General features: G+C 37.8%; 1 protein-coding gene across 1 annotated transcript in view; it reads left to right on the top strand.

Moving 5' to 3' along the window:
• Positions 1 to 15,342, top strand: part of LOC581095 (xaa-Pro aminopeptidase 1) — a 59,330-nt gene that overhangs the window by 19,270 nt on the left and 24,718 nt on the right. The window contains 2 exon segments of the mRNA XM_030985965.1: positions 13,170 to 13,221; positions 14,277 to 14,423. Coding sequence (XP_030841825.1) covers positions 13,170 to 13,221; positions 14,277 to 14,423 — 199 coding nt within the window.

The raw sequence follows: 15,342 nt of genomic DNA, 5'->3' as shown, positions 1-15,342 counted from the left end.
CACCACAGATGCTCCGATACGACAGAGGGCTTACCTAACTTCACCAGCAATGAGAGTGGAAATTCAGGAGCAAGTGGACGAACTCCTGCAAAGAGGCATCATTGAAGAGGGCTACAGCCCATGGGCGAGCCCAATCGTCATGGTGAAGAAGAAAGACAACACATACCGATTTTGCATGGATTACAGAAAACTCAATGCAGTAACTGTTTTAGACTCTCACCCTATTCCACGCCAACATGATTCAATTGACTCCCTTTCTTCATCAGCATATTTCAGCATCATGAACTTATCAAGTGGATATTGGCAGGTCAAGCATGACCACCAAGATACAGAGAAGACTGCTTTTACCACAGGCACAGAGCTTTACCAGTTCACTGTCCTGGCATGCGGACTAGTCATTGCAAGAACCTCCAAGAAGTATTGCAACGATTCAGAGACGCTGGTCTCAAACTCAAACCTTCAGGCCCGAATTCACAAAGGAGGTTGGTCGACAAACCTTGGTTTTCGTGCCTCTATTGATGTGTTTTGACGCGTTTTTACAAACCAGGTTTGTAAAAAACTCGTCAAAACGCCTCATATGATGTACATAAACCTCGGTTTGTCGACAAACCTCCTTTGTGAATTCGGGCCTCAAAGTGTTGCTTTTTCAGGAAAGAAGTCACATATCTTGGCCACATAATCAACACTGAAGGAGTTAAACCGGACCCAAACAACGTAGAAAAAGCTGAGGACACCAATTGATGTCTGATCCTTCCTTGACCTGGCATCGTTCTACCAATTTTTCCAAGATTGCAACTCCTTTGACGACCCTTGCACAAAAAGGTCAACAGTTTGTATGGAAAGCAGAGTGTGAAATGGCCTTTCAACATCTGAAAGAATCTTTAACCAATCCCCCTCTACTCGCCTATTCAGACTTTGGAAAGGAATTCATCCTATCTACGGATGCTTCCCTTCATGCAGTTGGTGCTGTCCTCTAACAGACTCAGGATGGCAAGGAACGTGTAATCTCCTACTTCAGCCAATCTCTCAGCACTACGCAGAAGAAATGGTCTACCTAGGATCAAGATTTCTAGGCAGTTGTTACAGTTGTTTCGCCATTTTCGTCATTATCTAAGACACAAACACTTCACTTTCCTGATGGACCACAAACCTCTTCCGGCTCTCAAGAAGTTCCCAATTAAAGGGATAGTTGAGTTCTGTTGCAGAGGGCGCTACACAAAATATTATTTTGTGAGATAATGAAAAACTGAGTGTCAAATTTGAAAGAACAATATTTAAATGACAAAATCATCCTTGTTTGATCAAAATCTTCAGAGACGGCTGAAATATAACGATTTCTTAAGCAGGGCTCCCACTTAGCCGAGTTGGAGCCTCGAGTTGTGGGCAAGCAGTTTTATCATTAAAACATGTTTCTTGATATCAAGAATTCAATTCTTGATATCACGAAATCAAATTCCTGAAATCACGAAATTGAATTCTTGATATCAAGAATCACCATTGCTTTACAACGTTGAATTATTTCTTGATATCAAGAATTGATTTCTTGATATCAATTAATAACAAAACGGCTTTCCATAAGATCGCGCCAGCTCGCCACAACTCGAGGTTCCAACTCGGCTAAGTGAGAGCCCTGCTTAATACTTGTGTACCACCACAAATATTAGATATTTTGAAAAATTTGAAAAAAACACGAAATAACGCCTTTTACGTCGTATTTCAGCCAATGCTGATGTTGGCTTTTTTGTTGGCATTTTCGTGTTGCTTATATTACGCACAACCAGCCGGTCCATGTATTGTTATTTTTAATTAAATAATCAATTAATGGTCACCATATTTTTTTGAAAGTGGAGCTGAATTGGTATGATCGTATTGGCCAAATTTCACACATTTTGGGGTCTAAAATTCCCTTCATAGCAGTTTTAGGTTCTAAAAGGGCACTAGAAATGTTATAGATAACAATAAGGGCAATAACCATGCACTCTGAAGGCATTTGTGGTCTGAAAACAGAACTCAACTATCCCTTTAAAGACGATGCAACTAGTAAGAGAACACGATTGATATTGGAGCTCAGTTCCTACATGTTGAGCCTTAAAATGGGTACCTGGTAGGATGCGAAAGTTAATGTGATTGGATTAGCAAGTGGTGCTTATAAAATGGCGACTGGCTGGAATGCTCCCTAGCGAGTGGAAAATGTGGTTGCATTGTGTTGCGGGTAAGCCTGAATCCGATGACCGGGGTATTAATAGAAACAAAGTATTAGGCGCTAAGGCTGCGATGAGTACTCAAATACTCGCACTGTTGCCGTTTTTTTTCTTTTTCTCCTCCACCTGGCACTGTGCCAGCCGGTCGAAGCTCACCCATGTCCGGAAAAGCACCGGCAGGGTACCGTGGGTAAAAAAATTTCCCAGCTCAATCATACACGGGTGTGTCACAGTCAACTCACCACTCAGAAACTAGGACCAAACTAGCTGCCAATGTCCAATTTTGTCTGTCATCTTTAGTTTTAAAAACAACATTGTTCTATTAGTTGTGAAAAGTTAACAAGCACATATAGCGGCGCCTTCAATTGCAACTCTTAGTAAAGTAGCGTGGGTTTTCGTAGCCGGACTATGGGGTGTTTCCTACAGCGTCGGCAAAAAAAATATTAAAAAAATAATAAAAATAAATAAATAAAATACAAAATTTAAAACAAATTATTTAAAAAAAATATTAAAAAATATGGCCGCTGAGTATTCGAGTCTTCGCCTGTAAGTCTGGGTGTGTACTTGAGTACCTCATTACATGGTTATGCACAGTCTTACTAGCAGGGCTCAAATTAATTTTTGGTCCACGGGGGCTCTTCCAAAAAAAAAAGAGCCACCGTGAGCCTTCTTACGGGGCTCTTTTAGTGCTGACGGGGGCTCTTATTTTAATTCAAATTTCCATTGAATTGGTACCCATGAAACTCCTAAATTCCTTGGTATTTTATCATTATCATAATTAAGTCGGCATTTTCCCTCTTAGAAATTTACTTGTTACATATAGCTGTCATTGACTTTTATCCCCGTGATGACATTCTCTCCATTTCTTCCCGTTCTGCACATAATGTCCTCCTCATTATTCGGAGCAACCTTATTTACATTCTTTCTTTACTTTTAGTCCTTCCCGTATCCTTCCAAAACACAGAAGCGGATTTAGCTTTTTGCTAGGGGGGTCTGGGGGTAACCCAAATACGATGTGGAGCATCGTCCACGAGCCGCGTAGCGGCGAGGCGATTTTTTTGTTGTTGCTATTTTGAACCCCGTAAGTGATGTTTTCCTGGCATCTACTAACACGCGAAGCGTCGTCCACGAGCCGCAAAGCGGCGAGGCAATTTTTTTTGGTGCTGTTTTAAACCCCCGTTATCCTGGCACCTACTGACATCTACTAATACTGTGTAGGTCTGGACACATGATAGCATTTTTCTATGCACATCACATTTTCACTTGGCAGCCCAAGGGGGGAGGGGGGGGGGGATTAAACCCCCTAAACAGCCTAGATCCGCCCCTGCAAAATCTTTGGTGATCTTCTTCTCAATATTTATTTACAGGTCGAGTTACATTATTTGCTGGTCTTTTAGAATAACCAGATTTCAGAGGATTCACACTTTTCACAACGAAAAACTTCTACATGTTTCAGTCCATGTGCGATCGTCTCCAGCTCCAGCAGATATTGGGCGTCAGCGTGCACACCGGTACTACCGGTGCATTGTATCTTCTGCTGACGGCGGCACTGCAAGCTTCCGTTGTTTGTATCGGTAATACTCATAGATATGAAAGAGCAATTAGCGCCATTTAAGTTCCATTTCATTGGTTTAAGGTTTGAAAATTGATACCCAATATTGTGTTAAAGTTATATCAGAAAAGATAATCTTTATTTTATAATTCCACGGGGGCGATTTTGAATTTTGCAATCGCCCCCGTGAGCAACCTGACGGGGACGATTATGGAGCTCACGGGGGCGAATCGCCCACCGCCCCCGTGTATTTTGAGCGCTGCTTACTAGGTGCATTATAGATGTGAGCTATTATTATTATTATACAGTAGGCTTGCGGTTGCACCGTGTGACTAGGAGGAGGATTGGAGAGTCTTGAAGAAGACTGTTGGTTATCTTTCTTAGCTTATAGTTCTAAGGAGAATTATACAACTCACTCCTAGATCTAAATCAAATGATTGGCAATGCGCATTCACGTGTGATTCATTTACTGAGACTATTGAACGTTATTTCATGAAAAAGCGTGCAATAATTTCCAGTACTTAGAGCGCTTAATACTGTGTGTGCATGGGCCTATTGTTGCGCAGCACTATGCGTAAATGGGTATAGAGTGGTGAAGTGTGACGTCATAAAAAAAAAATCCATTTTTAGAATTTCTGAATTTTTTCTTCATTTTCCGAAAGAGCATTTAAAATACTGTCCAAATTTCGAAAACCAGTTGAAAATGTTACGTATTGGCTGAGAGATGACCATCTGAATAAAAAGATCAGTGTTATATTGCTCTGGCTCCTAATGTAATGAACCAGAGCAATATAACACTGAGCTCCTATAGGAAATTCTTTTCATTCAGATAGTCATATCTCAGCCAATACATTTTCAACTGGTTTTCGACGTTTGGACATTATTTTTGATGCTTTTTCAGAAAATGAAGAAAAAATTGAGAAAATCCAAGAATAGATTTTTATGATGTCACAGCTTCGGTACTCTATAGAGGTAAGTACACTTACTATATCTATGTGTGCGCACTAAATTAAGCCTTTTTAAACTTGAGATTTATACGTCAGCCATACTGTCACAAAACAATCTTGAATGAATTCTTTTTACATCAAATAACAAGGATCTAGGAGACTCTAAATGTATAAAACAAATGATGCACGTTTCCAACAGGTTGACTATCCGTCGTCAGGAGTATTATTACTCACAAGAAAGGACAATCACAGAGAATTGCGGATGCATTATCTAGATGTCCAGTAGAAATCAAGTAGAATCACCTACTCAAGCACACAGTAACCCAACCACTAGTGGCATTGCAGTCGAAACTCTCATCAAAATCACGACCATCAACAAACAAATCTACTCCTGATGATTCAACAAGGCAGTTTGCACCAAAAGTCCCTCATCCTTAACGTGGTGCAATCCTTGATAGTGATGTAGATGTACAACATGAACAGCAACGAGAAATTGAATTCATCATTGGAACGAATTAGGTGGTCTGTTATTAAATCAAGTGGACGTTGATCTAATTAAGAATTGTCCCAGCTACAGCATATCAACATTTGAAAAAAAAATTGATCAATATTTACAGAGATACAATCAATTTTCTATAAATATGCCAACATCAAAATATGCAAATTTGTATTTTGAGTTCCAAGGCCATTATGATGTCATGATATACTTCATGGCCAAATGAGACATGAAATCATATTTCTGTCTGATCCTCTATTCAAATATTTTAAAAAATGGGGGGTCTCTGAGCATCCTAAAGAGCTATAATGGATTTGTTATAGGCATGCCTTTGCCCATATATGATATGTATAATACAAGAGTTCGCGCGCACTGACATTTATCTTGAACAGATGCTCATTACATTATTAATGGTCATCAAGGGATAAACATGGTATCAAATTGTTTGGAAAAAATGGGGAATATCACGAAAGAAAAGAAAAGGTGATTCTATGTTGCGTACGGCCATGACGTCTGCGCGTGTGCGTTTTTAAATATTTTTATAGAAATGCTCAAAATGGCCTGAAACGTATACTGAGACGATATAGAGCATTTAAAAATCTTTCACATGATTGGTAATAATAACTTCCATTTCATTTTTGAAATGGAGGGGTTTCCAAAACTGGTCTTTACATGTACCTTTAGCTTTAAGCCTATCACCATAAAAAGAGATTAAGCTGTAGTTTCAGGGTTACAAACTATACAGACTTTGGAGAACTAATGTTTGCAAAATTGATAGATAATTGAAAGACATGCTGATTTGAACATTTCTCCATTTTACCTTGCATCGCCACATTGGTTGTGACAATATTTTATTGAGGGAATTCTTGATTTGTGAAAGATTTATGGTATTATGAAACTTTTGGACATTTCATAGAATTTGTCAGTAAAGATCAGAAATTTTTGTCAGTTTAAAAAAAAATGTTTAGACAGAAAAAGAAAGAAGAACATTTTTCAACCATTTTGTCATGTGGTTTTCCATCAAATTTATTAGTTGCATGTCAATAGACCAGTTCATAGATACAATCACTTGTACCAAATTGTAAAATCCACTGAGACTAATACTGGATACATGCCCACGAAAGTTAGTATGTAATCATCATGCATGCACTTGTGATACATGCTATTGAACACAGGTAATCTTTTAAAGAGTTCAAACAAGAATTATTCCAAAAGGCACAAAGTGGGATTTATCTACCCTGTATGTTAAAAATATCTGTGGATATTTGGGGTCATCTGAACTATATGCTAACTACGAACGGGTCTATTGTGTGAACTAATTAGTGCACTTATTTATTATTTTGATTTGCACTTGTTGCTTCACATGAAAAAGGACAGAAAAAGACTAAAATTTCAAAATTTGCAATCGTGTTGAATTTTAAGATAAAAAGAAGAAAAGAATGTAAGATTCAGATTGTATTGATCATGCAGTGGCGGATCCAGGGGGGGGGGGGCCGAAACGGCCGCGGCCCCCCCTATTGGCGGCGCAAAAAAAAGAGGAAAAAAAGAAAGGAGAAGAGAAGAAAAAAAGGAGAAGAGAAAAGAAAGGAGAAGAGAAAAGAAAAGAGAAGAGAAAAGAAAGAAGAGAGAGAGAGAGAGAGAGAGAAAGAAAAAAAGAAGAAGATCCCCCCCCCCCACCTCACTCCCACTCCGGGGTCGGAGGGACAGATTTTGTGTTCCCAAAATTTCCGATAAAGGGTTACTTTTCATGCAACAAAGTCCGGCCTGTAATACACACAAATACGGCCCGCACTGACTCTACACACCGAAGATAAAGGGGTGCTTTCAAACTAAGAGAGGGAACATACATGCGCATACCCTAGATAACACTGAGTGGGTGGGGGATGGGAAGGGGAAGAGAAATGTCGGGTGAGAAAGGGGGAAAGACAAGGAAATGGCGCTAGGTGACAGTAACGACGAATAAGGGAAAAACTGTAATCGGGAGATTTGGGGTCATTCCAGAAGGCTTAGGAAACGTTATTGAATAGAGGGGGCCAGGCCGGCCGCATAAAATCTCGAGCCACGGATTCAAAGTTAAACGTTACAAACAGCTCCTGCTTTTTGAAAAAAATTGAAAAGGGCACAATGTTTTGGATGTCTTTCAAATAGAAGCTATATACTAAACAGTCAAATTTTAAATTAACGGTAGGGCCGCTTCACAACTCTTCTTTTGCCCTTCATTTGGATTCAGCTCATACCAACTCGCTTGTGCTTTTATTTGAACTAATGTAGGTAGTGATAATGGATAGCGGCGGCGATCCTGGGCCCGATAGAGAGACACGTCCCCCGGAAATTTAGATATATAGCTAGAAAGAAATAGACATGTAGCGGAAAGAACGTACATATTGGACTAAAGGATTTTTTAGAATGCATAATTTCAGCATTCTACATTGCAAAATCTCGCTTGGTCGCTCCGCTCCGGCCCTCGCCCGATAACACAAAACTAAGGATTAAGAATCGAGAATGAGACAACGAATCATCTTCTTTCTCTCATAATTTAATGAAGCGTCAGAAGCTTACGCGCTACGCGCGGGAGGAGGAAAACTGAATTCAGACAAGGATTTAGAGTCGAGAATTAAACAACGAATCATCTTCTTTCTCTAATAATTCAATGAAACGTCAAAGCTTCCGCGCTTCGCGCAAAGGGGGGAAACTAAATTCAGACAAGGATTAAGAATCGAGAACGGTACAACGAATTGTCTTCTTGCTCTAATAATTTAATGAAACGTTAAGCTTCTGCGCTTTGCGCTGGAGGGGGTAATCTGAATTCAGAGAAGGATTGAGGGTCAAGAATGGAACAACGAATTATCTTCTTTCTCTAATAATTTCATTAAACTATGAAAGGTCAAAGCTTCCGCGCTTTGCGCGGGAGGGGGAAAACTGAATTCATACAAAGAATAAGAGTCGAGAATGGTACAACAAATCATCTTCTTTCTCTAATAATTCAATGAAACGTCAAAGCTTCCGCGCTTTGCGCGGAGGGGGGAAACTGAATTCAGACAATGATTAAGAACCGAGAACGGAACAACGAATCGTCGTCTTTCTCTAATAATTTAATGAAACGTCAAAGCTTCTGCGCTTCGCGCGAGAGAGAGGGGGGGAACTCAATTCAGACAAGGATTAAGAGTCGAGAACGGTACTCTTTCTCTAATGATTTAATGAAACGTCAAAGCTTCCGCGCTTCGCGCGGGAGGGGGGGGGGTATGGAAACTGAATTCAGACAATGATTAAGAATCGAGAACGGTACAACGAATCGTCTTCTTTCTTTCTCTAATAATTTAATGAAACGTTAAGCTTTTGCGCTTCACGCGGGAGAGGGGGGAACTCAATTCAGACAAGGATTAAGAGTCGAGAACGGTACTCTTCTGTAATGATTTAATGAAACGTCAAAGCTTCCGCGCTTTGCGCGGGAGAGGGAAGGGAGGACTCAATTCAGACAAGGATTAAGAGTCGAGAACGGTACTCTTTCTCTAATGATTTAATGAAACGTCAAAGCTTCCGCGCTTCTCGCGGGAGGGGGTATGGAAACTGAATTCAGACAATGATTTACAACCGAGAACGGTACAACGAATCGTCTTCTTTCTCTAGTAATTTAATGAAATGTCAAAGCTTCCGCGCTTCGCGCGGGAGAGGGAAGGGAGGACTCAATTCAGACAAGGATTAAGAGTCGAGAACGGTACTCTTTCTCTAATGATTTAATGAAACGTCAAAGCTTCCGCGCTTCGCGCGGGAGGGGGTATGGAAACTGAATTCAGACAATGATTTACAACTGAGAACGGTACAACGAATCGTCTTCTTTCTCTAATAATTTAATGAAATGTCAAAGCTTCCGCGCTTCGCGCGGGAGGGGGTATGGAAACTGAATTCAGACAATGATTAACATCCGAGAACGGTACAACGAATCCTCTTCTTCCCCTTATAATTTCATGAACATTAAAGCTTCTGCGCTTCGCGCGTAATGGGGGGGGGGGGAGGGGACAGCGAATTGCCTGAATATGAATTTGTTACATCTTTTCTCGTTTATTTTGGTGATAAATAACACTTTCACAAAATACATATTATCCTCAAATTTTTGCTCGCTCGCTTCGCTCACTAGCCGAATTGTGAAACCAGAAAATTACTTTTTCGGGCAAGAGGCTTCAGCACAACTTCAAAAATCCTAACTTCCTTATTTTTAATCGGAATTTGCTCAAACTTTCACTGACTTGTTTCTCTCATTTTTCTACTCCTATTAAAACTAACTTAATTTCAGGGTGGACTTCCCCTTTAACATTATTTCAAGTCATTTGACCCATATTGATGTTTTTTTTTTAGATATTTGGATTTAACACAGATTCTCAATGTATGAATTCATAGGTCATTTTTTTCTTCTTTTAAAACATTAATCGTTTGTCGTCAGATTGTGTCAACCATAGACACTGTATTTTTATAATGTCTCCTTAAATCTAAAACAGTTTTGAGAGATTTATGTCAGAATGCATATTCTCTGTGTACATTGTATTTAAATATTGATTTGGTAAACTTATTCCAAAACTTTCTAACAGTGATTCATGAAACAGTGATATATTTTTTTTTTTTTTAGGGGAAGACATTGCTACATGTATGTATTTTTGTTATGGAAAATTTCCAAATTGGGTATGAAATATTTGATATTTTGTCACTTTAAAGAAAAAAAAAGAAAGAAAAAAAGTGCAGCTCAAGTCAACAATCATTTCAGACTATTTTTTTCTTGTGTGAGTCTTTCAGTATCATAAGATGTGCAATACTCTCTAGAGTTATTTGTTTCACAAAAATATCTTGGACAATTAAAATGTTGGAGCTTCTGCCCCCATTGGCCCTTTGAACCAATGACCCAACAATTGGTCTGGGCTTTATTTCATCCATTAGTGAACAAATGTTCTAATTATAAAAAGAGTCCCAGACTTCCATGGATTATAACCAAACCAATTTTAAGATTAATCAATCGAAAAAACAACTTATATTACGCAAGCAAAATTCAGCGTTCTGAAAAGTCTCACCGTAAATATAGCACTTTCAAAAATATTACGTATTGAAAAACGAAAATATTTTACAAATCGGTTGATTCTATTCAAATATGATATTAGTAAAACATGGAAAATCATAAATAGTGCCATAAATAAGCATAACCATAAATCGCGTATAGAAAAAATAACATAACAACGTAGAAATTCACGATTCAGTGCAGATAGCCGATACCTTTAATCAATATTTCTCTCAAATAGGACATAGCCTTGCAGAGGAAATTCCTCCAACGCAAAAGAAATTTTTAGACTTTATAGACCAGCCAAATCCCAATTCACTATTTTTTGTCCCCGGACATAGAAATGAATTAATAGATATAGTTCAAAACTTGAAAAATAAAAAGAGTACTGGACAAGATGGCATTGAAAACGTCATAAACTACATTGTCGATCCGCTGGGGCATATATTCAATATATCTTTGACTAGCGGTGTTGTTCCCGATTGTATGAAGATTTCTAAGGTTATACCGGTTTACAAAAAAGGAGAAAGGGATAATATATGTAATTTTAGACCAATTTCTCTCTTGCCTGCTCTTTCAAAAATTCTGGAAAGAATAATATATACAAGACTTCTAAATTTTCTGAATAAAAACAGCAGGGCAATTCCACGGTAACGGAAGGACACTCAGACAAGATTTTTGAACTTCAGGTTCATACTAAAAGAAATGTTTTATTAGTATGTATTAAACTATGGGGAACAAAATGTGTTTCAGTCAAGTGGAAAGCTTCATCAACTTCACAAAGTTTGGATAAACACTAATTAACTGGAAAAACCATGTCCATTTTTATGTCCTTCCGTTACCGAGATAATTAATATGCACATTCTTAAACTACTTAACTATAATGACAATTTTTTGGGGGAGAATTAAAGGCACTTATATAGGTATTATATCTGTACTGTTTCACATCTTATACTAATAAAACAGTTCTTTTAGTATGAACCTGAAGTTCAAAAATCTTGTCTGAGTGTCCTTCCGTTACCGTGGAATTGCCCAGCATAATTTCTCATTTTCAGTTTGGCTTTCGCCAAAAACATAGTACATCCCATGCTTTACTTACCCTTGTTGAAAAAGTTACAGAAACTATTGAAAAATACAAGCATACTGTGGGTGTTTTCCTGAACCTCTCCAAGGCCTTTGATACCATCGATCTTAAAATACTTCTTTACAAATTGAACAATTACGGAATTTGTGGTAGGGCCTTGGAGTGGTTCTTGTGTGTATTAACGACCAATTTTCTTCTATGCAAGATGTAGATTGTGGTGTTCCACAGGGCAGTCTACTTGGCCCACTTTTATTTATTACCTATATAAACGATATCCGAAATTCCTCTAATATCCTTTCCTTCCTCTTATTTGCAGATGATTTGAATGTGCTCTTCTCACATAGATCCTGATATTTTCGTCAATACACTAAATATTGAATTAGACAAATTGTTACAATGGATAAGAGCTAATAAGTTGTCATTAAATTTACAAAAAACAAAATGTATGCTCTTCAGCAATTCTATAGGTAACTTACCACAATGTTAAACTAGGTAATACTGACATAGAAGCCGTCACTTCAATGAAATTTTTGGGTCTGATAATAGACGATAAACTCTCATGGAAATGTCATATTGATAGCATTGCCGAACAATTTCTCGCAATATAGGGATTGTAAATAAGGTTAAGTTTTTTTCTGCCAACCTCCTCCCTACTAATGCTTTACTCGACATTAATTTTGCCCTACTTAAATTACGGTATTGTTGTTTGGGGTAATACACACGATTCTTATCTTCATAGAATACTACTTCTACAAAAAAAAAGCTATGCGTGTTATTTGTAACACTTCCTGGAGATCTCATACTGACGTTTTATTTGTTGAAAATAATGTGTTGAAAATAAATGATTTATATCATTATAGCCTCGGACAGTTTATGTACCAGTTAAATAATAATACGCTACCCTCAGCCTTCAATTTAATGTTCATCAAAAATAAAACTATACACAAATACCCTACGCGCCAATCTGACGAATTTCGTCTGCCATTAACTAGAACTTTACTTGCTAAATCCATATTCACTTACGCAGGCCCGAAGCTATGGACCATTCTTGATGTTAGCACCAAGAATGCCCCCAGTTTAAATTCTTTTAAATTCAAAATAAAAAAGTCTTTTTTGCGTAGTTATCAAGCGTTAGCTCTCCCTCTTTAAATTTATTTAACTCAATAAAATACAATTTGGATATTTTGATTCATTTTTTACTGGCCATCTGTATTCCAGTCAGCCTGTGTTGTGTTGTGTGTGTTATAGGTAAGAGCCCTGCCCTCCCTCGTTCTTTGTCTCCCTTCTTTCCCTGTCCCTTTCACTCCTTCTATGTTATGTCTATTTGGTTTATGTATTTGTGCGTTCTTTTATTATTGATATACTATTTTTGCAACTGTAAGTTATAGGGGGCTGCAATCTACAAGCCCAGCTTTTCAGCAGTCCCCTCCATGACCAACCTGTTTTATATGCCTGTTGTACACTGTGGACCAATTACAAATATATTGTTAAGTTTCATTGTTTGACTTTGTACAATGCAATCCCATGTACTTTATTTATTTTGTTGGAAATGAAAATAAACGAAATGAAAAATGAATGAAATGAAAATCAAAAGGTATACATTGTAGGGTTAGGGATATGTATAGTGTTGAAGTTAAGAGTTTGGTTAGTGCAGGAGCATGTGTCGTACAACCGTTTGACCCCGTTTTGTCTTTTAATATGCTTACCGTTACATGTATTTGCTAAACCTTCTTTTTCTCAATGCAGGAAAAATGTGTTTCCTTCCTTTTCATTCATAAGAATAGTTTTCACAATATAAATCTAATTTGATCTTGTTATCATAATTCATTTCTCTTTTCATCATGACAGGTTTTGCCAGCAGGATCTAAAGTTGGGGTTGATCCCTTTCTTTTTAGATGGGGTAGGTTTAATCCCATCACACAGCATATGGGCAATGTTGTGCAATGTGCCCTGTACAACGTAATTCCACAAATGAAAATGCCTTGATTTAACTGACTAATGGTAGAGATACCTGAAAGCACCATTACTCAATGGTCCTATTGAGGGGTCGTTTATGTTTATGTGGCTTCAGGACATATGTCGTACAGGACACATTGCATAGAATCGTCCATATAAAGTTAGTTTAGGTTGGGAATCATGGTTGGCCTTGGCTATTTCAGAAGTTTTTATATTTGGTACACCTATACACAGTCGGTTTATTCCACATCACAATACTTAAAAAACTTTAGTGTGCCATTCATGTGAACTTGTTTGAATACATCCGAAGAAACTACTCTTAAACAACTCTCATTATTTTACAGGGACTTGAATACTGGCATTCCAGAGAAATATATCACTGATTTAATTTCAAATTGAACTAGAATTCACATACATGTAGTGTACATCTATTGTTATCTTGCATATCTTGATGTATTGATCAGTGTCTTAGAGTGCAAGAGCTCTGCAAAAGCATACAATTTGGAAAATTTTCACCTAGATTTGTATAGAAATTATCTTTTTGTCTGTGATAATCATGATATTGGGTATTATCTGGAATTCTTCCATTCTTGTTTTGGGAATAGTATTTCTTGCGACGGAAGCTTTAGCTACATGAATTAAATTCAACAAGGTGGTAATTTCTATATCACTTGTAAACAAAATGTATTTACATGATTATAATAGGCTAAGTCTGGGTTATTATTTTTCCAGTATGCTACTGACTATGTTAAAGATTTTACTACAGCCAATGATCATATCAAGTTATTAGCCATATTAAAGCTTAGATCAGATTAATTATCAAGAAAACTAATACCTTTGTAATTAAAAATGTTCAATATTCTAGTAGACTGGGTAACATATGGGCCACTAACTGACCAATTCCTTGTACTTGCCCAATAAAAAGACATTCTAAAATGTTTAAAAAAAAATTCAAACAAATGTTTCTTACCATCTGGTTGATATCTCCCATGCTCGTAGAATCTTGGAAGACATTTTCCAGCACACTAGAGGGCGCTGGTCACTCACTTGTACCCATCCAATCAAACCTTGTTGATCTGGTCTGGGATGCTGACAGGCCACTTCCACCACAGGCTCAGGTCAAAGTTCACAGTCTTCACTTCACAGGTTGGTCAAATGTGTTACGCACTAGATTATACAGTATTTGTTTTGCCTGGGGGTAGGGGTATAGTATACAAATGATGCACAGGTTTGAGTGCGTCGGTAGGGATTGTGTGCACAAGGTACCTTTGAATGGTTTTAGACCAAATTCAAAAGTACCGCGTGCACACAATTCCACCGACCCACAAATTAAACCTGTGCATCATCTGTTTTATAAGATGGGTCCCCAAAAATTGTCAAAAATACAAAATTTTGTTATTTTACAGATTTACCGGATGCATGGCAAAATCATGCTTTCCGGTAATTACCGGACCCATGACTTTGCCATAGCCATGCTTTCCGGTAATTACCGGTAAGCATGATTTTTAAATTTGCATAATTTGTCTGTTAGTGCAATGGATTAAAACAAATGTAGAATGACTTAGGCCTAAACCTTAACAAAATAAAGTCAGGCCTAACTGGCGTTGTATGCCACAGCGAAGGTACTAAAGTCTAGGTTTACAACTCACTGTCAGTCTATGTACAGAAGCATAGAACTTAGTTTAGAACGATTATTGGATGAACAGTTTGTCCAATTCTGGCGTAAAAATGTCCCCCAAATTGATGTTAAGTTGATCTGTGCAAACTTTTCCAATTTTGAGAATCCATACTTTAATCTTTAATTGAAATGTTCATGCTAGTTACATCTAAATCATCCAACAATTTAGATAATTCTTCTTCTTACAGAAGCTGAAAAATCAAATCGCGATTTTGCCATCTTGTTTTGGGTTTGGTTGTTTTCCTTAGTGGAGAAGAGAGAAAGTGCAAACAATCTGGAAATCGGTGTTATCGATTCCAATATCGCATATATCGTGTTGATATCGTGTGCATCCAGTAAAAATAACTACACAGTAATTAACCAATCAGATTGCAGGGATTCTTCTAA

Source organism: Strongylocentrotus purpuratus, unplaced genomic scaffold (genome assembly GCF_000002235.5).
Source record: "Strongylocentrotus purpuratus isolate Spur 01 unplaced genomic scaffold, Spur_5.0 spur5_scaffold_15, whole genome shotgun sequence".
NCBI lineage: Eukaryota > Metazoa > Echinodermata > Echinoidea > Camarodonta > Strongylocentrotidae > Strongylocentrotus > Strongylocentrotus purpuratus.
Note: the sequence above shows the minus strand (reverse complement) of the source record. Positions and strands in the feature narration are given on the sequence as shown.